The 27,171-nt window shown below is 50.5% G+C and overlaps 3 protein-coding genes across 3 annotated transcripts in view; 1 reads left to right on the top strand and 2 right to left on the bottom strand.

Moving 5' to 3' along the window:
* Positions 1 to 7,700, bottom strand: part of LOC149853202 (hydroxysteroid 11-beta-dehydrogenase 1-like protein) — a 29,457-nt gene extending 21,757 nt beyond the window's left edge. The window contains exons 1-7 of the mRNA XM_090027912.1: positions 7,101 to 7,700; positions 5,152 to 5,484; positions 4,333 to 4,482; positions 3,378 to 3,488; positions 2,476 to 2,581; positions 1,766 to 1,845; positions 1,104 to 1,324 (exon numbers count right to left, since the gene is read on the bottom strand). Of these exons, the coding sequence (XP_089884038.1) occupies positions 1,104 to 1,324; positions 1,766 to 1,845; positions 2,476 to 2,581; positions 3,378 to 3,488; positions 4,333 to 4,482; positions 5,152 to 5,347 (864 nt within the window). The 5' untranslated portion in view covers positions 5,348 to 5,484; positions 7,101 to 7,700. The remainder of the gene's footprint in view (positions 1 to 1,103; positions 1,325 to 1,765; positions 1,846 to 2,475; positions 2,582 to 3,377; positions 3,489 to 4,332; positions 4,483 to 5,151; positions 5,485 to 7,100) is intronic.
* A 166-nt stretch (positions 7,701 to 7,866) lies between these two features.
* On the top strand, positions 7,867 to 11,514 carry MICOS13 (mitochondrial contact site and cristae organizing system subunit 13). The gene is made up of 4 exons (XM_090027753.1): positions 7,867 to 8,020; positions 8,457 to 8,613; positions 10,086 to 10,137; positions 11,307 to 11,514. Exons 1-4 carry the CDS (start codon positions 7,992 to 7,994, stop codon positions 11,402 to 11,404), a joined length of 336 nt encoding a protein of 111 aa, XP_089883879.1. The 5' UTR covers positions 7,867 to 7,991; the 3' UTR covers positions 11,405 to 11,514.
* A 135-nt stretch (positions 11,515 to 11,649) lies between these two features.
* Positions 11,650 to 27,134, bottom strand: LOC149853204 (disintegrin and metalloproteinase domain-containing protein 10-like). The gene is made up of 16 exons (XM_090027751.1): positions 26,993 to 27,134; positions 25,292 to 25,442; positions 22,860 to 22,978; positions 21,842 to 22,000; positions 21,247 to 21,338; positions 20,466 to 20,588; positions 19,456 to 19,548; positions 18,986 to 19,154; positions 18,460 to 18,620; positions 17,381 to 17,552; positions 16,423 to 16,567; positions 15,508 to 15,691; positions 14,740 to 14,839; positions 14,112 to 14,332; positions 13,546 to 13,642; positions 11,650 to 12,783 (listed from the first exon to the last, which is right to left on the bottom strand). The coding sequence occupies exons 1-16, from the start codon at positions 27,066 to 27,068 to the stop codon at positions 12,647 to 12,649; spliced, it is 2,199 nt and encodes a 732-aa protein (XP_089883877.1). The 5' UTR covers positions 27,069 to 27,134; the 3' UTR covers positions 11,650 to 12,646.
* Between the last annotated feature and the right edge of the window lie 37 nt (positions 27,135 to 27,171).

Genomic DNA, 27,171 nt, shown 5'->3' on the forward strand with positions numbered 1-27,171 from the left:
CCAGGCCAGTCACTGGGACAAGGGGACGATGAGGCTTGCGGCTGCAGTGCCAGGGCATGGTGAGGAGCAGTGAGCCAACGCTTTCCATGCCACGCAGCTGAGCTGGCGCCAGCTGCTGGATGCTGCCACCTCGTGGTGGCTGGGCAGCCCCGACTTGCACAAGGAGCCCCCACTATTCAGAAGTGCTGGGGGTCACGGGTGGCTGCGGGTGCTCGGCCCTTCTGCTTGTCGTGTCCTGATCCTTTAAGTCCCCGGTGGGATTTGGATCCGTCCCGGGCAGGTTGGGGTGGAGGGCGGTATTGGCTTGGGTGCGGGCCTGGGAGAATCCTCCTGCTCCTCTGTGGCACGGGAGGGTGTTTTGGGTCCTCGGCATCCCTGCTGCCCCCCGCAAGACAGCCCCACATTTCAGGGCAGTGTTCCCAGAGGGGATCCCCCGAGGAGGGGGAAGACAAGGGTGGATGGAGCTTGCTCAGGGCCAAAAAAGGGCCGAGCGCCCACCTTAGAGGGTAAGTGTGTCCCTCCCGTAGGGGCCCAAGCCTCTGCTGGACTGGCTTGAACCCCTGTCCCAGAGCCTGGCTCGCCCCTTTGGAAAGGAGCTAGAAGGGGACTCAGAGCCTGATCCCATGAGGCTGGGGGCTGCCGACAGGGTGGAGACAGGAGTGGGAAGAAGGTCTCCTTCCTGCGTGAGGGGAGCGGTGGACTCTCTGTCCCCACGTGAGAGAGGCTGGAGCTGAGAGGAGAGCCCCGGCTATATGCCAGACAGCAGAGGTGGGATTGCGGGAGGCTGAGACAGAACTGACCTTTGGGCCCGGGGGGGACGCAGAGAGGGAGCAGAAGGGGCTCAGCTGTCTGGGCAAGGGGTCACAGCTAGCGTGAGGGTTGGATGCTTGGCCCCTGACTAGCCCAGGGCTGTACGCATCACACGCAGGCCTCCAGACACCCATGCACACCCACGGGGATGCACACGCACTCCTGCATGCATGGGCGCAAACAGCCTGGAGTACGCATTGTCTGGAGGCACGCGCAGAAGCCCCGACGTGAATGCAATGTGTTGTCTTGCATATCACCCACGTGGCTTCGCACGTGTTCACGCATGCACACACATGGACAGAAGTGCCCTGCGTGGACCTAAGTCCAGTTGCAGCTACCCATACACACCTCATCTTCTCCAGTGCCGTCTCCGTGTCGATCAGCCCCAGGACGCAGAGGGTGATGCTCACGTCTTTCTTCTGCGTGGCGAGCTCATGGTGCAAGAAACTAAAGAACCCATCCAGGGCAAGTCTGGTGGCAGAGCAGGAAGTGGTGAAGGGGGTTGCAATTTTCCCTAGGAAGAAAAAATGAGAGAAGGGGAAACCCAGAGGAAATTGGGTCTGGCTGGGTGGCCCTGCTGGGAGAGGAGCCAGGGCAGGGAGGATGATCTGAGCTACGTTGACCCACTGCTCCAGCTGGACAGGCTTTCCCTCTCCAGCAGAGACGTTTCCCTCCCAAAAATGCACCAGGGGAAAGTACTCCTTCCTGACCCGGCATGGCCACTGAATAACCTAATATTTGGTCTCTCACCCCAGAGGTGGCTGTCTTTTAGCCGTGTCCTTGAGAGCCCGTGTGACGTGTGCTGGGGGTTGACAGCCCAGACAAGCTCTAGCAAGGGACAGTCAGACTCTGAATCAAACGAGCGTGGCAACACTGGCTGTGGACCGTGAGGAAGCCCAGCATGCCGGGAAGTGCAGCCCTCCTGGACCATGCTTTGTGGAGGTCACAAACTCACCTGAGACGGAGGACACCACAACCACGGAGCCTTTGCTCTCCATCAGGACCAGAAGAGCGGCCATCGCCGGGGCTGCGTTAACTAAGAAAATTCACCTATGGAGGCGGGGAGGGGGCATGAGAAGAATGAGAAAGTCGCCGTTCCAAATCTACGCCCCTCCTGAGCTTACCTGTATTGTGAATTTACAGGGAACTCTTGGCCTAAGTTTCCCCCTGAAGTTGGGGTGCTGCCCCTTGCTACCCCTCTCTATCCCCGGCCCCCAGCTTCCACTTCCACGTTAATAAAAGATTCAAGCCTTCTCATAACCAGATCTCAGCAACCCCACGAGTCTGCCCCTCTGGGGTCCTAAAACCTAACCTCAGGAGGACGCCACAGAAAGGCCCAACATGGATACACATGCTGCAAAAGCCCTGTAACACAACATCACTTAGGTCCTACAGCAGCACGTACCTTGGCAATGAGACGGACAGACGATGGCAATGCTGTAATCAGTTCAGCTCTCTACCTGCAGGCTTTCAGACCCCTCCTCCCCTTTTCCCTCCAGTCAGGAGCAAAGCGTCACAGACTTTTTTGTTTCACCCTTTCTGGAGTCAGAGGGCCCAACTGCAGCCCTGCCAGAAGCCAGTGGCTCCTGGGAGCTGCCCCCAGCCTGATCCCAGCACGGGCCAAGCCTCCCTGCGCCTCTCCTCCACCCCCAAAGGGCCCCTACCCTGAGAAAACCCACCTGCAGAAGCCAGCGGGTGTGCTGCACATCCCCATCCCACATCTGGAAAGGGGTCCCACCAATGTGGTTCAGCACCAGGTAATCCAGGCCCCCTGCAGGCAAGGGGGCAGTGGGAGCTGAGTAAAGCACCCCCCAAGTCAGGCAGCCGGGGGCTGAGAATTGCAGCAGAGAGACAAGCTCGGGGCTTCATGGGCCAGATAAAATGGCCTGGCTCTGGCCCACAAGCCATAGGTTGCCAATCCCTGCCACTGCTTTCCCCCCCTTAGACATGCACAGCAAGAAGGGCTGGCTCTGACCAGCTGAGCTCACAATACACAGTCTGGGCCCTGCTTCATGCTGCTAATCAAACCTCTCCTGCTCTACGCAGCCATCACTGACTGAGGTGGGGAAACAGAGGCATCGTGCTTCTGCGGTGAGGAGGGCTGAATAGCTACCCAGGGAGATGGAGGGGAGTGCAGAACGAGCCACGATTACCCTGTGGGTCAGGCAGGGCACCCAGGAAAGCTGACACCGCACAACTGGCTCTCACCCATGCAGACCGGCTTAACGAGTGCAAGATGCAGCAGTGCACACCCCGTGGAAAAGGAGGTGCAGCAATGCACCCCCCTCCTTGGACCCAAGCTCATGGTGGATTGAAGCAGATGCTTACAGGGACCCGCAGAGTAAAGGCAGTTTGGTGGGGACCACTTCCATCAGCTTCTCCGGGCACCTTTGACCCCATGTCACCTCCTTGCCCCATGTCACCTCCTTGCCCACGCAGCCACCATGGGGACAGTGCTCTGCTCTCAGCTGGGTTGGATCTCCAGGATCTGACTGATTTGAGACCCCACCCCGCTGTTTCCTCCTCCCCAGCATCAGTCGCTTTTCTTCCAACAGACCAATACTTACCTATCTTTTGCACAGCAAACTGCATCACCCGCTCGGGCTCCGCAGGGCAGGACATATCAGCCGGGATGTAGAAGACCTTCTTGGTTCCCAGCTGCAGACATTTCTCCATCCCTGGGAGAAACGACCCAGACAAACCAATTGAAGTACATTATCAGGCCAGGGGCAGGGAGCCTATTCCCTACTCACCTCCTTCTTTTCTTGCCCTGGTCAAGGATGAACAAAAACACACTTTTTCCATCCAAATTTATAATCACACAACCTACAGGGGACCAAATTCTGCTGATGCATTCAAGTCTTGTTTACAGGGGGCAAATTAACTAGGAGAGTTCCCTGTGCGGACGCTCGCAATCTGCTTTCCAAGTGGATTAAGCTTAAAAGAAAAAAACACTCTTATTCTGGAATAATCGTGTCAACATGGAGAGCTATTCTGGAATGGCTAGTGAGCTGGAAATCCATCTTTTTCCTTCAGCTGGAATACTTTTCAAGCGTACACAAGCCTGAAGGAGCCAGGTCCTTTGATACTGTCACGGCACTGTTTGACGTGGAGGAATGAGTCAGGGGTTGAAATGTGATGCTAGGCCTTAGGCTTGTGACCCCCTGCCCTAGTGCAGAATTGAGCTTGGAGCTGTCGAGATGAATGTTACACCACTCACACAACCTCAGGGGCATTTTCTCTCCATGTTGCTCCACCTTGTTCTTCAGAGATGCCTGCTCTGAATGTTCAACCTGCTCCAGTGACCCTGCACAGGTCAGGCTCCCTCCTAGATCATCTCTCCCACCATGCCTCCAAATCTGATGAGGGAGGTGGTGCATCCTAGGAGTCAGACGGTGGTACTGCCTCAGAGGCATGACTGTGGCTGGGCAACTCACCCATACCGGTTTGATGGAAAATGTCTGACCTGCCCTACATCCTCATTGTTTTTAGGCCCACGTCATCAGCCTTGCCACCCTCTACCATGCGAAGGAGGTCTCGCCTTCTGCAGCACAGCCTCCCTCCTGGCTGTCAGCACTATTTCGGTACCAAATCTGGAATAATGATAAGCCATCTGCTCTCCGATCCCAGCACTGGCACCCGTCAGGAGCATGTGGGCGCCGGAGATGGTTTCTGCAGGGTGGAAAGAGGAGCAGCAATGACTGAGGGGTTCAGACCAGTGGCCACAAGTCTCTGTGCTTCCCCAGAGCCAGCCAAGATTCAGGATTGGGCTGGAGAACCCAGGCTGGGTGGGAAATAACATGGGAATGCTGGTCTTGCAAAGGCAGGGAGAGCCTTCTCCATCTGAGTGGCACCTGGAAACACAAAGCCTAGCTCTGACCGAAATTTTTTATCAGTCCCTGGGTCATGTGAAACCCTGTCCCACTGTAGCTGCTGGGCAGATTTGACTCCCCTATCTCACTGAAGCCAAGATGCCTCCTTCTGTTGCAACCAATTTGCTCAATCCTCATTACGCCTCCTGTTCCTAATGATGCCATCTCTCGCAGACGTGCAGCCAGGAACCAGAGCTCCCAAACCCTCCTACCCACTGACCTGTACCACCTCTGCCTGCCTACAGTGCTGGCACCCCTATGGGCAGTCCACCTGCCTCCTCCTCCACCAGTTTTCCACTTGTTTTCACAGGTCTCCCAGCTCCCATCTGCTGCTGGCTACAAGGAGAAGCAGTCCTGGAGAAGCAGCCAACTCTTACCAGATGAGAACACCACAAACCATCATTTCAAAACTCAGCCTTTTTTTCTCCCCAACAGCTTCTGGCTCTCACTCTTTCCTTTCTGGACCTACCTGGGTTAAAGGTGTCTCTCCAAAAGAAAGCCAGGAGCCCGGTGGCAATCCCAGCTGCCCACAGCGCCTTCCATCTTGCAGACATTTCCCCTGCAGCGGTAGATGACAATGCGAGGACAGAAGCCTCAGGGCTGAGTCCCGTCCCAGCACTGCTCACCTCTGCCCCATGAGGAAAGAGGACAAAGTCTGGGTCCATGGCTCCCTCGTGCAGGCGGCAGGACTCCAGGAGGTCCTTGGAGTTGCTGATTTACCTGGAGGAGACAGCTTGGCCAGGGGACCAGGTTGCAAAGCAGCTGCAGTTCCACTGAGCTGGGAGATGGGAGCTGCACAACCCTGAAAACAGAGATAAAAAGGAGCAGTGCCACCTGACTGATGATACCCAGGGGTGAGCATCCTCTAGGAGGAACAATGTCCTGCTGTTGCAGGGACATGGGGATTTCATCCTGTCTCCCCCGCTGTGTTTGGCCTTCTGCAGGCTCATTAGGGCCAGATTTAGGTGGCACTTGGGTCAATCCAGTCAAAGCTCGTGTCAGGGTTACAACGGCCTCTCTCCTGTTGCCTTGGCTGCATTGTTTTGATGAGGCCCCTGGTAAAAAGATTAAGGGACGTCACAGAGCAAGGAGCAAAGTCTTGTGATGGGCAAGAAAACTCGGTGGTGGCGCAAGCTAGTTCCCCATGACCAAAACCTTGTTACCTTGGTCTCTAGGGAGACAAGACTACAGCCCGTTGGTGACTGGACCTTCTTTGCAAGCTTAGACACAGAATACAGATACAGCTACAATTCCCTTCATTTTTATCGCCACTCAGGGAGGAAAGAAAGGAATAACAAGAGATACCATTTACAGCCTGATCCTTGAAGCCACCCATACCCCCAAAGCACAAGAACAAACTCTTATTCCAATGCCCACCTAGCTGCCCCATAAAATAATATGGGATAGCACAGATTCTCACCAGCTGGTGGGGCGGGGGTGCTTCAGGAGGTAGCCCATAGACTGGCAGCAAATCTTCTTGAATGCATAGAGTTTCTCTCCTTTTGCTTCAGCCTATACCCTAATAGCTATAGATGGCTTATTTTAATATTCTAACCATTGTTCTCTGATTGGTTTTATTCAAATGTCTTTGCTTCACTTCAATTTATGGAACTGAACTGAACCAGTTATCTTTTGGCCATACAAAGAGTCAGTTAGTTGGGATTTATGCTCCTGTGCAAGTCCCACGCCTGGAGGGGAGGATTCCTTATGTCCTTCCCTTCACCTTATTTATATTTCCAAGTGACAAGCCTGCTTTATTTTTAGGACTTATCTAAGAAACGTAATGCAAATATCTACTAGAAAACTACAGTCAGTACATTTAATTACACTAATCATTACTACAAGCTAAAGGAATGATACAGTATATTTATATCTAACTTCGGGTGATAAGTTCTGTATAATCTGATCTAGTTCTGCGGCACATTGCAGCCGCGGTGGAGGGGGGCAGACTGCAGAAGATGCAAGGAGGGCAGAGGTGAACCTCCCCACTCCACTGCATGCCCCCCACTGATGCTGCTTTCTCTTCTGCAGCAATTGGGCTTGCCGGGGGAGGCAAATTTAAGACAACCCTCCAATAATTAGAGCCTATATATGCTAAATTATAAATTATAAAAAATGTATACAGTTTCCATATGTAGAATCTAATTACTGGAGCGGGGGGGGTCTTAAATTCAAAGTCCTCTTGGGTACAGGTAAATACAGTGGGATGTTTCTGCAACAAGCTGAACTTATATTCTTTGGCCCTGCTGATTTCCACATCGCACCCGGGAGGACGGGGAATAGGAATCCTGCAGCAACTTCAGATAAGTGAAAGCTTAGTCACGGATGACATGGGGAAATGAAAAATGCAACCACTCTAGTGCCCGTGTATTATTTTAATGCTCAGTTTCATCCATTTTACTCAAAATTTCAACATACCATTTTGTACTGCCAGCATTTACATCTGTGCCAAAGCCACCAGAAAGGGAGGTGGAAATCTTAGTAGGGAACCGCTGAATCCTTTGGCGACTGGGATGGCTTGGGAGCTGTTCTGGGAGAGGTGCAATGGCTGGGTGCTGGAGACAAAAGGATCAGCAGGAAACCAGGTAACAACGTTGGCACAGAAATGGCCATAAGTCATTTTCAGATGAATGGGGGGGGGGCGGGTTTCACATAGCACCACACCCTAACTGCCGCAGGCTCAAGAAGGCAGCCGCGGCCCGGTTTCCCGGACTCACTCGACACTTGAAGCCAGGACGAGAGAAGAACACGTCCAAGCGAAACTGCGGCGTGAAGATTTACCACTCCAAAGCCCCCAGCCCCCAAACAAGTGCCTTTACAATCAAGAAACTAAGCCTACTGAGGTGTCATTAGAAACGGCCCCCGACGAGGGTGCCAGGCAAATTCCAGGTCCCGCTTGCCCCCGTTCAGGACGTAACCCCCAGTCCCGAGCCCTGCTGAAGAAACGAGGTTTTCGCGCTCCGGGGCGTGTGAAGTGTAGACGTGTTTCACGTCGTGTCCTCTTGGAACCAATCAGTGATCTCCCTGGGTCCTGCCCCAGCCCCCACCTCGCAGAGGCTGCTGAGACAGCCCCCCTCCCCAGGGCGGGGATCACGTGACACCCCCAACCCGGAAGCCAGGCCGCCGCCAAGACGACCATTGAGGCGGAAGTGCGCGCTACGGCGGGGGCGGGGCCGCGCCCAGGCAACAATGGCGGCCTGGCCACGTGACCGCGGCAGGCGACTACAAGTCCCGGCAGGCTGTGCGGCGAGGTAGCCGGGCCGGGCGCGGAGGTGTCGGTGCGGCGGGCGCTGCCCTTGGGCTGCGGTCATGGCGTCGCGGCTCTACCCCGTCGTCAAGTGAGTGCGGCTACCGGACCTCCCCCGGCGGGGGGAGGGGGTGCACGTGCGTCTTCGGGGGGCCCGAGGGGGCGCCCATGGCTAGGGAACACACACGTCCAGGGGGGCACGTGACTGAGGAACACGCATGTCCTGGGTGGGTGCGTGCCATGTGTGCGGGGGGAACGTGCACGTGTGATTGGGGAACTCGTGCCAAGGGGGCGGTACATGCGTATGGGGGCTGACTGGGGAACACACGTGTCAGGGAGTACAGGTGTGCGGGGGGGGCACACATAACCAGGGACACAGTGCCCTGGGTTGGGGGGGAGTGGCCCGTGTCCCTGAGGGGGGCTACTTCCATAGCACCTTGAGTCCTGTGAGACCTGCCCCGTCTGCCTCCCGGCCCGCGGGGCGAGCGATGCCGCCTCGGACAGCACGAGCTGCGCTTCCCTCCCAGGTTTGTGGTCAAGGGCAGCCTGGCCGGCGGCGCGGTGTACGTGGCGTATGACCAGGGCCTGCTGGGAAGCAGCAAGCAAGGTGCCGAAGCCCTCCGCAAGGCGCAAGCGGCGCTGCCTCCAGCCATCCAGGAATGGACGAGTTACGTCGGCTGGGAGGTGAGGACCGTGCGGGCGGCCCGGGGGGAGCAGCCAAAGGGAGCCCCTCGCTGGAGGGGGAAGGGAGCAGAATTCGGATTCTCCCATGGGTATCGTTTTGCTGCCGACTTTGGCGGAGTTGGGATTTCACCTTGGAAGGAAAAGGGATTTTGAACTAGCCCTGGGTCTTACTGGAGGTGGGGTCTGCAAGAAAAAAGTGGGTGCGGAGGACGGTAGAGGAGAGTGAACGTGTCGTCTGGGACATGCTTTCTCAACCTGTGGTACGTGTACCCCCACCTGTGTCTTACCCTCTTCTCTCTCTCGCCCCTTCCACCTCTCAAAACTCTGGCGAAAAATTTGGTGCGCTGTGCATTGCATGGTGCTTTAAATTCCCCAGTAATAATTTGGCATGTCACGCTTTGCATAGCACTGGATGCAGCCCTAACTTTGGCCAGCATCACCTCTACCCCATACTTGAGTTGCCACCTTTTACACCAGGGATGTACAACTCTACACACACCAGATCAGACCCCTGTCATATCACGGCCTTATATACACTGCCCTTCTTCCAACATATGGCACGCAGTAGTCTGAAAATAGAAAATCCCCTGGAAAATTGAGTGTTGGGGTACTTACTAAGTTTTTCAGAAGTTCAGGAGTACTTGCTACTTGAGAGGTTGAGAAACACTGATCTGGGAGGTGTTTTATGATGAATAATGCCCCTGATCCCTTGTCTGAAAGCCTCTAAATTGGAGGTCCCAAGCCACCGGGCCGTGGCCATGAAGGGTTGGCTGCCAGGTCATGGCACGAGCCCCCCTCTCAGACCCGATCTGTCCACCTGGCGGCAGTCACAGCTGGGTGCCGGGGCAGCCCCGAGTGGGAGGCAGCCAGCCCCATCCTGCTTTGCAGGTAAAAAAGGTTGGGAACCATTGCTCTAAAAATTACTGAATGAATCCACCCTCAAAGACCCACTCCTGCCCTGCTGCTTCCTGTTAATAACATGGTTTATCAATTGCTTGAGGTAGTTTTCTCTTGGCCTGGCTCTGACTCCCTAGATTGGATGATTTGCCTTGCAAGGACAGTGTTTGCTGGACTAGGAAAACCCTAGTGCCATAAATCGAGATATAACTATAATAAACCAAGTCCTGGCTTATGTAAGATTTAACGGTGACATTTTTAAAAGCAGCCAGTGGATTTGGATCTAAATCATTTTGGTGCACTTCTGAAATGCTACCTGCTGCCCCAGTCTTACAGATGGGCCAGTAAAAGAGAAGTTAAGAGCCCAGGTTTATTTTCTGTGCCCCCTGAAAATGAAGAGGGAGTTAGGTGCCCAAATACCTTTAACAATCGGGGCCTGAGGGCCTTGTTCAGCATGATCTGGGAAGCCTGGTGGTGCCTGCTCTGCTCTTTCCTCTCTTCGCATGTTGCTTAGTGGCTTTGTATGTAGCTAATGGGCCAGACATTGAGGTTTTGCCTCTTGTTTTCTCTTTCAGCTTCCTTCTACTCCAAAATTTGACTTTTCGGTCTCTGAAACCTGGAACAAAGGTAAGGCTCCCCCTTTTTTGCTGCAGAAGGGGGCTGCTGTCACTGATGTAACTTATCCTAGAATCCTATCGTGAGGATGCAGTGCTGTGTCCTTATACTGAACGCTGAAGCAAAGGGATGGAAAGCAGGCAGCGAGAGCTAGTGCATGGAGCACTGGATTAGTATTTGGAAGACCTGGCTCTGCCACTGACCTTCAGGGTGGCTTTGGGTGGATCCCTCTTTGCAACTCAGTTCCTCAGTTTCCTCGCCTGTAAAATGGGGATAATATTGGCCCTCTTATTAAAAAGTGCTTTAAAATCTACTGATAAAAATGCCATGTAAAAGGCAGGTGGCCTTTTTGCAGCCAGTAACCCAAGTACAGCAGCACTTGTAGAATTGGCAACAAAGTGTGATAGTGCTGAGTTGCTTTTTAGAAAGTCGTCGATTAAAAATTGAGTTTTATAAAATCCTTTGAGTGCTAGTACAATGAGACTCTGCTTCTAACCTGCTGTGATGGTCTGAAAATGTAAGATGGTTATTGGGACTTCTCCAAATAATACAATGTCCTTCTCCAGCCCTTTTGATCTGATCATTGCTAACACATGTGGAAAACATCTAGAAAATTAACTCAACCTGCTTCTCATTTTCCAATAGGAGAGACTGGACGAGTTGCTTACTGTTTCCAGGCCTGAGTTGCACAGCAAGTCCTGTGTCTGAACCAGGAATAAAATACAGAGTACCCAGGACCCAGGCCTGTGCTGTAACCATGAAGTCTCCCTTCCTTCAGACCTCATTTAATATCCTAGAAAGATAGGGTTGAAAGGGACCACAAGAGGACATCTGATTCAGCCCCCTGCTCAGTACAGGGGCTGAATTGCCCCAAACATTTGCCAAACCTACACTCTTCCAAGCTTCCAAGAACAAAGGTTATACTACTCCACTGGCTAGTGATGTAGGTAATGGTGGTGGGGAGGACCCACTGACTACTGATGAGACCATAACAACTGCACCAGAATCAGGAATTACTTGGGCCTAGACTTGACTGAAGGTTCCCTTGATATAAGCCAAGATCTCTGGTATCGCGTTTAAACGGGGAAGGGAGTGTGACCCATGATACCACATTATTGGTGGTACGACATATGCTTTGTTAATGCTCTTCTCAGGACTCCCCTCCATGTCTTTTCTTGCAGGAGTTCACACTGCCATGTCGGCTCTGTCTGTAGCTCCCACCAGGGCTCGTGAATATACCCAGAAAGGCTGGAAGTACGTGAAGGACCTTGCTAAATGAACGCTCTCCAGGGCTCGCTGCGTCTCCGAGATGGTGCACATCTAAGGAGCATGCACCTTTAAGGGGCAGCTCAGCCACGCAAGGGCTACAATAAAAGACTTTGGAACTTCTCTTTGCATTCGGGTTAGTGTCGGCACGTAGGCTCTGCCATGGGGGCTAGGAGCTGCAGTGGGGACAGGCCCTGATTTGGGGTGAGTTTTACCTAGTAAACTTTATAACAGTGGTTAAAATGCACCAGTCTATCTCCATTGATCGCTAGGAAGCCAGGTCTTTCAGAATTGTATATGTGTAAACCAAAACCCTACAACACCTAACCAGCCCAACGGACATACTAAAAGATCTGGTCCAAGGACAAACCCCAGTACAAATAATCAGCGGTTCAGCAAATGCAAGGGGACAAGGAGCCTTCTTCTATCTTAAGATAAATCCACTGGACTGACTGGTATCTCTGACTTATCATCCCATCCTTTATAACCCCCAACACTGATTAATGCCAATCTTGTGTCCCCTTTGAATCTACCGATTGCGTAGCCTTATTCAAATCTACCTAGATTTTGGTCTCAGTAACTTCAGTGAGACCTTGACTAATACAGCCTTGTTTCCATGTAGCATATAGGCAGTGCCATCAGACCAGCCTTTCGCCAAGGAAAGAAATGATGCCTCTTGTGAAAGGTGTCTTGAATTCTTTTTTGAAACATTTGAAGGGTGATATAGGAAATGATTCGAAGCAAGAAAGGTTAATCACTTTGCTGATGGAGACCAGCTTCTGAGATGGAAGGTAAATCTACAGTTCAGGCACTGTGGCTTGCAAAGACCTACTTGAGCTAGTTTTAAAACTAACTAGCTTGGTTGGGTACCAGTAGCTGGCTAGCTATGCTGACAAAAGTACCCAAACTCAGTAGTTTAATGCCAGCACCGATATCTCTATACAAGCTGCAGGGTGAACATCAATTCTGTCTGCGCCTGGGCAGAAGGCCGAGCTGCAAAGAGCTGAAGCAAAAGTCACTCAGTAAATCTGGCAGTGGAAGGACTAACCTTACACGGAAGCATTTGAGGCTCCTATTGTGCTCTGCTGTGCGGAGGGCAGAACCCAGGAATCGTAGATCCCAAGAGCTGGTTTTTCAGCAGAAATTGCTGGGGACAAGTCCAGTCCCTTCTTTTATGTGCCTGTCATGAGCTGAGACCTCTTGGAAAATCCACTCGTGAGGGGGTTTGTGAGCACTGCTGGATCTGGATGCTTTGCTATATGATAGTTTCATACTCCCGGTGCGTGGTTTCCATGTAGAACTCCTCGTGTTCATGGTATATTAACATCCGTCTGTGCTGAGGCTTCTGGCTGGCTGAGGCCTCCCTGACTGTGCTCTTTGTGCTTTTCTCTTCTAAGTAAAAAAGAAACCAAACCAAACCACTATCAGCAGTGATTCTTCTGTAGCAGTTGGGATGAGCTCCTAGCTGTCGCATGCTGAGCAGTATCTCTGGTGTCCCTGCCCCAGGGTCAGGGACCGAGAGCAATCCATTGTGAAAATGGGCTCAGTAGCTGGGGGCTGAGAGTGTTTGGAGCAGGGTATTTAACTTGGGTAAAACTGCACAAGGCTCCTAGTTGGCTTTTGCAGGGCATCATGTCTGGTGGCTTCTCTGGCCCTAGGGGCTTGGTGCGGGCCTGGTACTCGAACCTGGTGACTGCTGGGTCTTGCTCAGATGGTCAAGGCTAGACAAGTCACCAGACTTGAGTTCGGGAAGCAGGCCCCTGGGGCAAATTAATAAGGACCTGTGGGGGATTCTGCTTTTGCTGCAGCAAGGGGCCTAATACAAGCCTGAGGTTGCTGGTGATGTGGAGTAAGAGACAGAGGTTGGGGATTAACGGAGGAAACGGGCAACTGGGACACCTATGATGCTTTGTCCCCAGATTTCCTATGGGTGTGACTTGGGCTCTGCTCTCCTTTCCCCAAGAGATAGATGGATGCTTTTGAGTGGCAATTCCCATGGCACCCCCAGAGCAAGTTTTCACTTTGTCCATTGGACAGAACTGGGGAAGGTGCTGGCCCACGTCCCTCAGCGTTCTCCAGAGCAGGAGCTGAAACTCCCTAGGGCAGCAGGAACTGGATGGGGCAGGGTGGGAGTTATCTGAAACCTCCACTTACCTGTTTCGCTATCGAGAGTCCTTCCAAAGAGGAAGACAGTGCCAGCCATCATTGCTGCCAAAGTCAGGATCATCGCAAGCACAGCCCACCAGCGCTTCTGAGGGACAAAGCCAGGCCACTGCTCAATCCTCAGCGGCCTGAGGAGCTGGGTACCTTCCACCCTACCTTGGGAATCGGACCTGGACCTGCTACTAAGCTATCCAAACTGCCTTACTGCCAGCTGTTCTGCAAGGGATGCGGCTGTCACCACCTGCATGGTGCAGGGAATGGAGATGCCAGTAACTTAGCCAAGGTCAAGCACCCAGTCAGCAGCAGGGTTTGGAACACAAGGTAGGAATCCCAGAGCTGCCTTATTCATAGACTCATACATTGTAAGACTGGAAGGGATCTCGGAAGATCATTGGGTCCAGCCCCTCTGCACTAGGCCTTGATTCAACTATCCATGGGTATGGGATCATTGGGTCCAGCCCCTCTGCACTAGGCCTTGATTCAACTATCCACTTCCCCCACATGCTTGTCTACCTACAGCCCTAGTCAGGGATGCGGGGCCCCACACAGGAGCTTGCCTTCATCCAGGCCGCTACATCCTCCAACTCAACGAAGTCCAAGATGGAGTTTTTCACCCTGGCGATGGGGCCGTCCTCATCCACGAGCCGGCAGGTGTGGAACTTGTCGCAGTAGCCTGTCTTGTCCCAGCATGGGGAGCCAGGGGTGAGTGGGATCCGTGAGCCGTTGAAGTAATGCTCCAGCAGGAACGAGGCTGTGCTGGCACATGTCCTGGCCTGGCCTACAACAGATGGTTTAAAAGGAATGATCAAGGCCTGGACACGTAGTGGGTAATGCACCTCAGCAGTGGGCTGCCCTGGCTCTGATTTTCATGTCACTTAATGCTCAGCTGCTCCCAAGGTACATAACTGCATCCCTTAGCACCCTGGGAAGCCTTAGTCCTATTATAAAATGGAGCTGCAGGGTTGGGTTTTAACCCCATGTGCAATGGGGCCATGCTACCACCCTGTCTGTGCCATAGAAGTAACTGTGTCAGGGTATTGTGTAGTCCCTGCATAGGAGGCACTGCTGCCTAAAACCAACAGCCTCTTCCGTGTCCTTGATGTAGGGCCAGTAGCAACACTCCCAGCCCTCATGCTTCTTTCTGACCCAGGGGGTGCTGCTTCCCCTGATCCCAAGTCAGCATACCTGGTTGCTGGCAGCAGAGATGGCATTTCTCCCTCATAGAGCTGCTGACGCAGTCACATTGCTCCAGTCCGTACTTAACACAGAGCGAGGCGAGGCAGAGCTAGGGAATTAAGTGAGAAATAGGAGTGGGATTTATGGGATATGCCTGCTCCAGGGCAGTGATCTGTCCCAGGCAGGGAGCAGGCGGATTCACCGAGGGACCAAAACTCTCCCAAGTGCTGGCTCCATCTAACAAGACAAAGTGTCTTCCCAAGCCCCGTTCCCAATGGAAGGTACCAGGCGGACTGAATTCCTTGTGTCACCTGCAGCGCATGCTGCATCATGCCCCATGGCTAGAGGGGAGGCCACAGGCCTTGCCAGTCTGCAGCAGGTCCCTAGTCTAGTACTCACATCTCCCAGAGGTCAAGCCAGGACCCCTGGACTGGACTGTGTTGGAGTAACGTGCTTGCAGGGAGAGGTTGGTAGTGAGGGGCTGCATTAATGCCTCAAAACTAGAAGGTTTCAATCCTTTCCTGTGGTATAAATGCCCTATCCCCATGTGAGTTCTGCTGAGCAAGTTGCCTCACAAACACCCTGTGGCAGTGAGTTCCTCAGGTTAACTGCACCTACCATGGGGCTACTTAGCTTGAACCTGCTCTAGGGGAGCCTTTGAGGCCCTCACCCATGCAGTAAGCAGTGCTATGGCCCATCCTATTCAGCCTGGTTTAGCCCTTAAAGTCACTGGCTGTCACAACCCCCAGTCAGACAAGGTTAACAGTCAGGACTAACCCCAGCGAGGCAGATCCGTGTGCCCCTGCTGCAGAACGTGCCGTTGTCCTTGGGGACGGGTGTGGGGCACTGAGCCGCTAGCCCAGAACAGACGCTCGCGAAGGCGCACTCCGTCTCCTCTTGGCAGAGCTCCCCTTGGGATTTAAAGACACAGTCCTGGCTGCAGCACAGGCCCCGGCTCGAGCTGGGAGATAGAGCAATGGTTCAGATAAGCATGGGGAAGTAGCCAACCCACAGCATGCCAGCAAGCTGCCAACTCGGTAGTAACAGCAAACCGAGGCAATGACTTACCTCCTGGGTATGAGCATCATGCATGTGGGTTATTAATATGGAGTAATAACCATGACTGGGGACACATAGGGGCATCAGTTTAAAACAAATGCTGCGGGGCTGGAGACCTTGCTGGTATTGAAGGTCTTTGAAAGAAGCCGTGCCTCCTAGTAGGGGTGGCTCAGTCACTTATGCATCCAGTTAGATCAAAATACCTAGCAATAGATATAGTGCCCTGGCTTTGTTGTCCCTAAGGAGCTGTTGCTGTTACACGGAGCACTGTGTGAATGTAGAGTGGCACCTTGCAGATATGCAGGGTACAGGAAACGTTGCTGATAAGCAGCTGTCGCTGCAAATGGGGACTGAGCATATCTACAGGGCCTAGAGCATAAGGCTCAGGTCCCACGGCTGTATCCTTGCTTCCTGCTCAAGTGCCACTATGTTTGTTGTGGACAAGCCCCTGGGATACTTGTCACAAGTAACAAACAGCTCCCTGCCTCAGCCACCCTCAAAAGAGCTTTTAAGTGCCCTTGGGTGTCTCCGGCAGGATCCTAGGAGAGACATTTGCAGCAAATAGGATGAGCGTCACCCACAAAGTCTGATGGGAAGAGAAGGAACAGCTAATAAGGCATTAGGGACACCTACCTGCACTGCACCCCTGGCTTCAACCTACAGCCGATGCCGTTTGGCTCACTAGCCGCATAACAACAATGGTTGGAGATGTCGTTCCCCACGTCACACTCCTCTCCTGGGTCCACTATCCGGTTGCCGCAGATGGGACGTTCAGTTTCTGAATGGAAGGGAAAGAAAAATAGATCCAACGATGAGACCAGGAGCTGACTGTGGGGCTGATGACACGGGACTAGCAAGACTGGCTGGACAAACACCTAATGCTTGGTGATCACGAGCTGTCGTGTACGTCAAGCCATTTACACAACACAGTGCATTAAGGGGAGGGGGTGGAGAGATCCGCTTGTTCCCTGAGGACTGAATTTTGCTTGGCCTTTGCTTTAGCATGGGGTGTCACCAGTCATAAAACGGAACCCTTTCTGAACCTCTAATCTGGGAACAGCAAATTGATCCTAGTGCTCCCTAGAAATATCTAATGGTGCTTTGTCTTGTGTTACTCCTTAATTCACCAGCTGCCAATGTTCATTTTGGGCTGAACCATGAAAATCTGCACTTGGACCCATCAGCATTTAAATAGTCAAGTCCCTTGTCCATCCATCCACCTGTCCACAGCTACATTTATGGCACCCATCACTATGTTATCTAAGTTGCTCTCCCGGCTAAATAATTTCAACTTTTTGCTGATGTCTTGCTAAAGCTGAGAGCTGCCCACAGTGTTTTGGGGAAACAAAAAGAAATCCCTTTGCTATAATTTACGTCTGAAATGACACCTACAGAGACCCAAGGAAGGGGACTTGCTACCTGAAAGTTTGTCTCTATCCTTCCCAGCTATAGAGTCGGTTCAATAAAAGAGATCACCCACAACAAACCAAGGCTAAGAGGTCTAACAGCAAAGAATCACTGAGCTAACTGCAATTAGCTCAGACAAATGACAGCAGAATTTAAAGAATTCAAACACATTACTGCCTCTTACCAACAAAGCACGTGTCCTTTTTGGCTCTCAGGAGCTTCCTGATGTACTCGATGCTGCACGTGGAGAACTTGTCATTGTTGTGTTGCCATCCATCTGTGGCATGACCAAACATCAGGTACTTCCCGTATGTGGTGTCAATGTTGAAAGGCACACATTCTTGACTCTCATCGTGCTGAAACAGAAGATCGCATGCTCTGAACGTGGAACAGGAGCCAAACCAACCTGAAGGGGCTCTTCTATTCTCTGATCATAAAAGCCATTTTTAGGACTTTGTAGATTCATGTATATTGTTAAAAGATGACATTTCCTGCTAGGTTGTAAATACACAATGCAACATCATTCATGAGTGCAGCCTGTTTCATCCCAACGTGCTTCACAAACTTCTGTGTGTTTCAATATCACATAATGCCTAGTCGAGCTGCTGGAAATGTTTTGTCAAAGATTATTTTGGATGTTGTCACAGAAGCCAATAAGTTAATTCAATAGCAATGTATTAGCTTTACAAACCAGTCTGGTTCTATGCATTTAATAGATGGAATTCCAGACAGGCCCCTGTTCTATGGACATATAAAACACTTCAAAAATCAGTCATTTCTTGAACACAAAAGCTTGAAAAACCCTAGATAAGAGTGCCAGTTACAAGGTACGGGGGATTTGGAATTGAAGGCTTTCTTTTCCTCCCACAACTAAATTAAACAGTAAGTCATAAAAAGCCCGTTAAAGTGTCTGAAAAGATGGACTTTGGAAAGCCCTGAAGAAAATGAGCATGGTCCAACAGCTAACCCAGGTGTTAGCCTTGCGCCCAGGAGACCTGTGCTCTATGCCAGATCACTTGTGACCCTGCATTCTCAGCTGCTTCATTTAGCTCCTTTGGCTCCCCATGGCTTAATCTCATCCTGCCCCACTGGTGATCTGCTTTGAGAGCCAGGCCTGAAAAATGCAGCACTGGTGCAGTTCTCTCTGCTGAGCATCTGCTTTGGCTGCTTGAAAGAGGGAGGGTTCCCTGCCATCATCTGCACAGATCCTCTGCTTTTAAGCATCACTCCCACTTATCCCCACAATGCCTTCTGCGTGCTCACATGGGCTCCCAGGCTGTGACCCAGCTCGTGGGCCAGGACGATGTGGATTATCCGAGGCGGCAAGTATTGGCCATAATTCTGCAGCGTGACCAGCCCTGTGTTCAGAGAGGTCTCCTGGTCCTGGAACTTCTTGTGCTTGGAGCAGATGCCGCCCAGGTCACCTAGTCCAGAAAGAAAAAAGCAGAAACTCTGGAGACGTAAGCCAGAAATCAGAGGAGTAAAGACTAGGATCCAGAGCAAGTGGAGAGTGAAGAGTTTTTCCAAACAAATTTAGACTAAGCATCAAACACAACATTTCTTATAAACTCATAGGGCTGGAAAGGACCACAAGTCATGTGGTCCAAACCCTGTGCAAAGACAGGAATGCTACTCCTAAACGACAACTCACGTTAAGAAAAGGAACTGGCAAGACTTTGAATAACAGTACCAGATGGTGACTAATCCTGGTTATAGTTACAACCAGAGTGTGACCACCCTTTGTTTTTAGTGCACGTGGCACAAAATCTATCTAAAGGCTGTTTCTTACCAGCTTGTCCATTAAAAGCAATCCCAAGAACTCCACTGTAGTCCCTGTCCGTCAGAAGGTAGGAGAGGCAATAGGTATTCCAGTTGGACTTGGAGTGCAGCATGAGAAGCATTTCTGGACCGATGTACGGTGAGTCCCTGGAGCCAGAAGGATCATCCTCCTGGATTATCTACAGCGCAGAAACAACACAAACCGGCCAGTCACTTGCTGTGACATGTAGCAACAGAGATTTTATTTTTAACAGTCATGTTTCTCGTGAACCACCCAATATCATTCATCACTAGCATTTTAAGTTACAAATGAATGAGCAATCTAAGCCTGCAAACTCCCTTAGCCAAACTGTCCCCTTAAGGCAACTACCCCTTAGAAAAATGAAACCAGACTTCCATCTGCCTTGGCATGCGTTTGGGTCCTGAAGAACCTCATCCAAAGCCCATGGAGATCAAAACCCAAGTGCCCAACTGACTTACGCTTAATGTTTTCACTTTGAAGTCAATGTGCCTGATACCGTCAAAATCTGTTCCTTCGTAAATGGCATTCACTGCTTTTATGTAGCTGGCAACCTGCGGGGGAGACACAAACGTTAATTGGACAAAACCACTTGTCATGAATGCAGCACGGGGCGGGGAATGCAGGCAACCTCGACTTTGTTCTCTGCTCTCCTACTTGCCTTCCTGCTGACCTCAGACAGCTCTTGTCACCTGTCTGTGCTGCAATTTTCCCCCTTTGTTGAATCAGGTTAATGATATTGCCCTCCTTTGTAAAAGTACTTTAAGATCTACTGGTGGAAAGTGCTGTATAAGGGCCAGGGAGGACTGTTACTCTTACTATCTCAAATTGGCAGGAGGCAGAGAGGAAAAGTCAGCAAGAGGTATTGTTATTCTTAAGCTGGTTCAAAGAAGATTTAACCTGTGTGAGGTTATGTCACAACTGAAAGGTAAATACTACAAGAAGCCCCAAGGCAGACAGCCTCCTTGCTACTCTTACCGTACCAACAATGGTAATGAACCTTTAGTTTTATATATAAGCAAGTAACCCTTTAATAAGGCCCGTGGATTTCTGCGTTATGTACAGAGTTAGCAACCTAAATACACAGAGGTATTATTACTATTCCCCATTTTGCAGATTGTGTACTGAGGTCCAGAAAGATGAAATGGTGCCTCCAAGGACATTCAGGGCATTCCCGAGAGAGCCAAGAACTACACCTGCATCCAAATCCAGTGCCTTCCCCATAAATCCCTGACACAAGCTGATGATTCTCCAAGCAATTCACTCCTTCTACCTTTCTACAGTGTTACCATCCTGTGTGAGAGATGGGGGAGTGAATGGGATCCATGATGCCATTCAAATGTCATGACATCATTACAACAGTGATGAGTTTTTCCAATCAAACCAGTATTTTAAGGAACATTACATTCACCAATCATTGTTTTCGAATAGCAAAAGGAACAACAACAGTAACAATAATTAATACTCATACCTGAGAAACCACTGCCTCTGTGGTGCCAAATCTTTGGTAGAACAAGTAATCAACTTGCAGATGCAGCAGGCAGGATGTCCTAGAATAATCCAAACTCCTCTTCTCTCTCTCCAGGGTTTCCCCCTTTTTTTGACAAAAAAGTTTAGGAGTGTGTAGGGATATTCTGGGTTATAATTAATTTCCAGGGCAAAATGGAGCAGCAGCAGCAGCAGCTTCAGAGAGGAACTTCAAGGCCTTATGCACATGCTCAACTTCTTACGGACATGCTTACACAGGTCCCATTGAAGTCACCGATATTTGGGGCCAGATGCAGAGAATTGCTAAGCTTGGAAATGTTACCTATGTGTCAACATCTTGCCAGAACTATAAACTTCATGAAAATAGGAGATATGTCCCAAAATTTTTTTTTTTTTTTTTTTTTTCAAATTTTTCCCCTTAAACCCAATTCTTCTCCCAAATTTAGGCCTCTCACATAATTTCTAAACCCCCACGGCTACACCAACACTCTTAAACTACCCACATTTAGGGAAATTGGATTTATTCTTGGAACAGTAAATAGAATCTAGCCTCTTTTTCCATCTCCCGCTCTCTATAGCAGGTGGCGAAGCACAAGAGCTCCGTGACGGAGAATCAAAGCCCTTTGAGTTCCCATGCCCACCAGCATGTTATTCAGTGAATTCAGAACCAATCAATGCCCCATGCAGTCCTTTCCTCATGGTACTTTCGTTGCTTCAACTTGTTTCATTTCAAGTTAAAACTATTCTCTACCATTTCTTTTCACCTTTAACTTTAGCTCCTGCTGGAAATGTTGCAGGATCTGATGTGCTCTCTCAGTCAAGGCAGCAGAGTCTGGATCGTCCAACAAGGAATAATCTAGAGTGAAAATTCAGATGTCACAGACAGAGATGCAGGGATGATCCTGCCTTAATAGAGCACTAGCTTAGATGATCTGCCATCCATTTTTTATATGATTTCTATGTTTCAGCAATTTCTAACTCCCTCCCAACAATAACCCTAGCATGATTTGAGCAGATAATCAGGCATCAGGGTTCTTGGGTTCAGTTCCAGCTGAGGAGACCAGAAGCCAAGAGTCCTGGTGTCTATTCCGTGCTCTGCCACTGACTCACTACATGGCTTTAGATGAATCATTTCACTTCTTTGCCTCAGTACAAAACACAAATAGTCAGAAAGAGATCTGAGCCCTGATTGCTGCATTCAGTGTTTATAAAAGCCTTTGGTGGGCTCAGCAGATGTAAGGTGCATTTGAAATGCCAGGTCAAACAGCAGAGGCAATAGCTGCTTCTGAGCTGCAAAATATATATATTTTTTATAAACCTCAGTCACTCCAAAGACCTGTGCTAGAGTCTGGTACTCACCTATGTCACGTTCATGATGGATCAGAGAGTGACCTGGAGAGGTGCTGGTGCTGGTGCATGCTCCAGCAGACTCCACGTAATAAGTGCCATTCTTGGTTCGGATGAACCCTTCAAAAAGGCCATTGTGGATAGACCCATGGCAGAAGGATCCAGGCTCATCTGTTTTGCCAGCACAGGGGTACAGGCAAATGAGAAGGAGGCTTTCATCTTCATTACCAGTTACAGAAGAGGTCTGGGGTTAACAACCACTGGATATTGATCAATTTTCAGCATCTGAGGTGGCCCTGCTCCTGATACCTGTAGCCCTGGTAATGTTATCTTAGTAGCTGCTGCAGGGGATGTGGCCATGTTTCACCCATTTTATGCACACGCCGCCCAAAGTAGCCACGTACCTGCAGTGTCCCCACTCATCCATGCTGCTTCACCGCACTTCCGCAAGTCAAATGTGTTGTGTGACAGTAGATGCTCAACAGGCTCTGAAGATACCCACCTTCCTCCCCCACTTCCAAGGCTCTGCTTCAAAGTGAAGCCCTTCTGGCTTCTGGCTGCCAGTTTTTCTGAATCCCCCAGGATCACCGCATGGCAAATCACAGGGCTCCCTGCTCTCTGAAGGGACAATCTCCTTGCAGGGTCCCCAGCAACTGCCCCCAAGCTCCAGGAGACCATGGATGGAGCTCACGTCCCTGAACACATATGCAAGTCAGCTTCTAGCCATATTGGCAGCGCAATACATAAACCAGATAAGGGGTCCATCTCATTGCCAATGCCTGTCTGATGCTCTGTGGGCTCCATGTAGTGAGTTTTGCAGGGTCTCAATCCATGGGAGTCCACATCAAAGAAACCAGAACCCTGATAACTAGGAAGAACCAAATGCTATCAGGGCATTGAGACTGAACACTCGTGTCCCTCCCTATCAGGGAAAAGGGTCAGGCTGTCTGGGGGGCTTGGTGAACTGTTAATGGTCCCGCTATTCTCACTGGGAAGTGTCCATGCTCAGGGCAGCAGGTTTAACTTTTACCGTGCAAGTCTCCTGAGTAAATAAAAGAGACATCTCCTGGCTTCGAGCTGTCCTTGACCTGAATCTCAAAGTCCTTGGTGAAAGCACTCGTGTCCCTGCTCAGCCTCAGCTTGAAGGTCCTGGAAAGGAAGTGAAATGCCTGGAGTTGGTCTATGTTTTGGGGTGTTGATTGTAGCCGTGTTGGTCAAAGGACATGGGCAGACAAAGCTCTTTGGGTAGATGTGAAATCTTTTATTAGACCAGCTGAAAAGTTGGAAAGTTTGTTCTCTGCAAGCTTTCAGGCACAGTTTTCAGGCATAGGGAGAATCTGATGGTGTTAGTCTTCTGTCTAGGGTCAAATAGAAGATTATGCCAATATGTCAAATGCAAGTCTGTGAAAATGCAAATGTGTGGCAGGGAAGATCAGAGGGGGTAGGCATTAATGGGTGTGAAACAGGTAGGTTGTGGCGGGGCGGAAAAAATAGGGGAATTTTGCCCACCACACACCTACCTCTCTCACACCCATTAAGTCCTTTCCCCTCCGATCTTCCCTGCTGTGCAAAGAGCATTTTCTTCCAATTATTTAGTTGGTCTAATAAAACATATCATATTTACCCAACGAACCTTATCTGCCTATGTCCTCAGACCAACGGAGCTATAACCAACACCCCTGCCACATTTGCATTTTCACAGACCTGCATTTTGGCTTAAGTTTCTATTTGACCCTAGAGAGAAGATTAATGCCAGCAGATTTTCCCTATGACTGAAGAAGCGTGTTTGTGCCCAAAAGCTGGCAAAGAACAATTTTTCCAACTAATCAGTTAGTCTAATAAAAGATATTACATTTACCCAAATAACTTTGTCCACCTGGAGTTGGTCTAAACACCTTTCATCTCCTGCTGCTTTCCATGCTGTGGAGAAGAGTGCGAGAGCTTTCACCTGCAGCTATTGGTGATGGCAACTTTTAGAACAGCTCTGTCCTGTTCAGCCCATCACCGCGGTATCTGGACACTTCCCCTTTTCACGCGTAGCCTCGACTGGAAGAAGTCACTTTTCCCCTTTGCTCACACAATTCCACCCCCACTCTGCTCGCCTTGGCCACTGAACTCCCCAGGCAACTCTGTGCTGCGACAGATGCAGTTCAGAGTCCTGCAAAAGGCCAAACCAGCCCTGCAGCTCCTGGCATATGGAGTCACAGGTATGTCCAAGATGCTTGGCTGGGACTCAGCTCCAGTGCTGTTTGTCCCAGGGCCCATAAATAAATAATTCCAACCACAAGTGTGGGGAAAAAGTGCTGGCAAACTGGCAGGCACAGAATATATTGCAGATTCAACACATTCACATATCTCACGCCTGGAACCAGAGCTTGGCCCCTGGAGTTAATGAAGTGTTCCTTTCGCTGCAGTAACAGAGCTGGGCAAACAGTAACGCGCCACTTCCAGGACAAGTTTTGAAATCAGCAAACAAAGTAGTCAGGGGGGATCAGCAGGCACTGGGGAAGTCCCTGTAACCCTGAGCACCGCCAGGAGTGACCAGGAATAACAGTCACAAGCTGGCAGAGGGTAGATTTAGGCTGGATATCAGGAGATGCTACTTCACGGTCAGGGTGGCTAGGATCTGGAACCTACTTCCAAGGGAAGTGATGCTGGCTCCTACCCTGGGGGTCTTTAAGAGGAGGCTAGATGTACACCTTGCTGGGGTCGTTTGACCCCAGTACTCTTTCCTGCCATGGCAGGGGGTCGGACTAGATGATCTACTCAGGTCCCTTTTGACCCTAGAAGGTATGAAAGAAGGGGGGGCACTTACTAATTTCAATGTAGCACGTGCTGAACTTCCAGCGGTTCACTAGTGACAACGTCTTGACATCAGTTAACAGCCCAACTACCTGAACATGGATGAATGGGTGGACTTTGTAACCTCGGAAAATGTTCTGCGCTTGTCCCCTCTACCAGCTGCTGGCACTACACAATGGAAGTCAAATCTCATCCACAGTACTAGAAGTAGTGGTGTAAGCTTTGCCTTCATTATAGATGCGTATAAAACATTTAGCAACCAGTCAGAGAGCAGAGGGGGCTGTAACCTGCCTATCGTGTGGCCAGTATTGGCTTAGGGTTTCCTGGCTTCTGACCATTGTTAGCTACCTGTTATACGGTGGCTGTTGCCTCATACGGCCTATGCAATATGGGGCAGGCACTATCTTCGTTTCCTGTGGGCTTTGTACAGCACCTAGCACCGGGAGGGTCCTGTCCCTGACAGGAGCTTCCAGGTGCTGCAATATAAACGATGATGGATCACCTGAACACAATCTGAAACGAAGCATAATAGGATACTGTGCTAGCTGTACGTACCTGCTGGATTTCAGCTTGTTGTAGCACTGCAGTGTGTAATGATTTAGATCAGATAGGATTTGGCCTCAGTACAGACCCTGGACACAAATATATGGAGCCACGCACCTCTGATAGGCTTGGAATTCCAGCTGGATCAATGTTTCATGCTCTTCTGCGGCTCTTTTTGACCTCTGATGCAGCTGTTCTAAAGCTTCTGTGTCATAAAACACTCTCTCATGGTATTTTACAAAGGGCCTTAAATGCTCGGGTCTGTTCACTGAAAAGGGAAGGAAAACAGATACAGATTCATGAAGGTTGGGGCATTTTTCAGGCTGTAGATAGATATAACTTTAAAGCATTTTAACAGAAGGGGGGTTCACTGCTTTGCAGCTGGTATCAGCTGTTCTGATTTACATGGATAGGAGCATAAATGAAAACCACCGTTAACTTGAAAAATGAAAGCTTTTTTAAATTTACAGAGGTATAGCTCCTCTTACACCACTAGTATAATTTAACACCGGCATAAGGGTTACATCTGTCCATGGCCTTTGTTCTGCCCTTGCTCGTTGTTATTTGAGGTGGAAGGACTGGTCTAGTGTTTATAATGCAGGGCTGGCATCGATGGCTTTCCTTCTTTTTGGCAGCGATTGTGAGACTGAAAGGCGATTCGTCTCTCTCCCTGAGCCAGGTCGGGTTGGAGGGTATGGTTTAAAAAGCTTCCTGCTCCCAGAAAAAACCTGGCTTTTCCTGGATCAACCCAGACTTACTTGCTCTTCATGAAGGACCCCAGCTAGCATCCTCAGACAAGCAAAACCATTTGCCCGCGCAAAGGCTGCCGTGGCCTTGCCCAAAGTTACTGCTTCAGCACTTGGTTCCTGACTGTGACCCTGCCCTTATAATTCAGACTGCCTACAAATACTGTTCAAAGATCTCAACATGCCCCCTGACCCAGCCATCCCAGTGCCTCCAGGGACCTGCAATCTCACTCTAAATTATCCATTAAGCACACTATGGAAGGAGGGGGAAAGGGCATGCGGCTCTTGGTATAACGGACTTTGTCAGATGCCCCATGAAGACAGGCCTGCCCTTCTGCCCCCTTCACAGGTCTGGGCAGAATGGAGAGTTAAATGCATTTGTTGCCCAAATGCATCTGTGCAGTAGGGCAGCAGTATTCTCTCCAGTTTGTAGTTAGGCAAACTGAGGCAGGGAGATTATAATCCTGATCCTCACTGGTCTTCAAGCACCTAGTTTCTAATTTTGTGGATGTCCATCACAGTTGGGCAGCTCAATACCTTTGGGGAATCTGAGCTGAACAAGGATCCAATCCCAAGGAGCAGGGGCCTGGACAGCTGCCCAAAAGCAGCACAGTCCCCGGTTTATGCAAACTCTGGACCTGGCCAAAGACTAGACTCCGGTCATTCCCCCTTAACAAACACTCAAGGAAGGCCAGATTGGGGAAGACACCAAAATCCCCAGGGTTGGGCTCCAAGTTCTGCCTAGTGACCAACAGAAACAAAGGAGCCCAGTTCTCCCAACACAAGGTTTGCAATGGTCCCATAGCACTGACTCTAAGGGGACTACCCTGGATTGACATCTGCCCCAGACTGCACCCAAGCCAGTGACTTCTGCAAGCCACTTTCCCTCTTTGCCCAGGGTGGCAACCTGACTCAGGGAAGCTGCCCGGTTGCGGCCTGGCCCGCTTCCTATGCAAGCAGCGCGGATACTAGCAAGCTTTCTGCTGAAAAGAAACAGCAGTCTCACCTCCCTGCTTTCATCAACTGCATTGCAGTTAGCTGGCATCAGACAAGGAGCAAGCGATATTCCTACCTAGGCTGGTGACGACGGGGACAATGACGACGACAACACTGTGTACAGCCAAGCAAAAGCCCCAAAACATGAGCATGGTGCAGTAGGAGATGTGTCCCAGCCAGGGTGCAGCAACTGACGGGATTCTTCACTCCAGGGCATCCTTTGAATGGAGACTCACATCCTGCATGACCCTGCCT

The sequence above is a fragment of the Crocodylus siamensis genome, chromosome 14 (assembly GCF_052110815.1).
Source record: "Crocodylus siamensis isolate JL-2025a chromosome 14, ASM5211081v1, whole genome shotgun sequence".
Lineage (NCBI taxonomy): Eukaryota > Metazoa > Chordata > Crocodylia > Crocodylidae > Crocodylus > Crocodylus siamensis.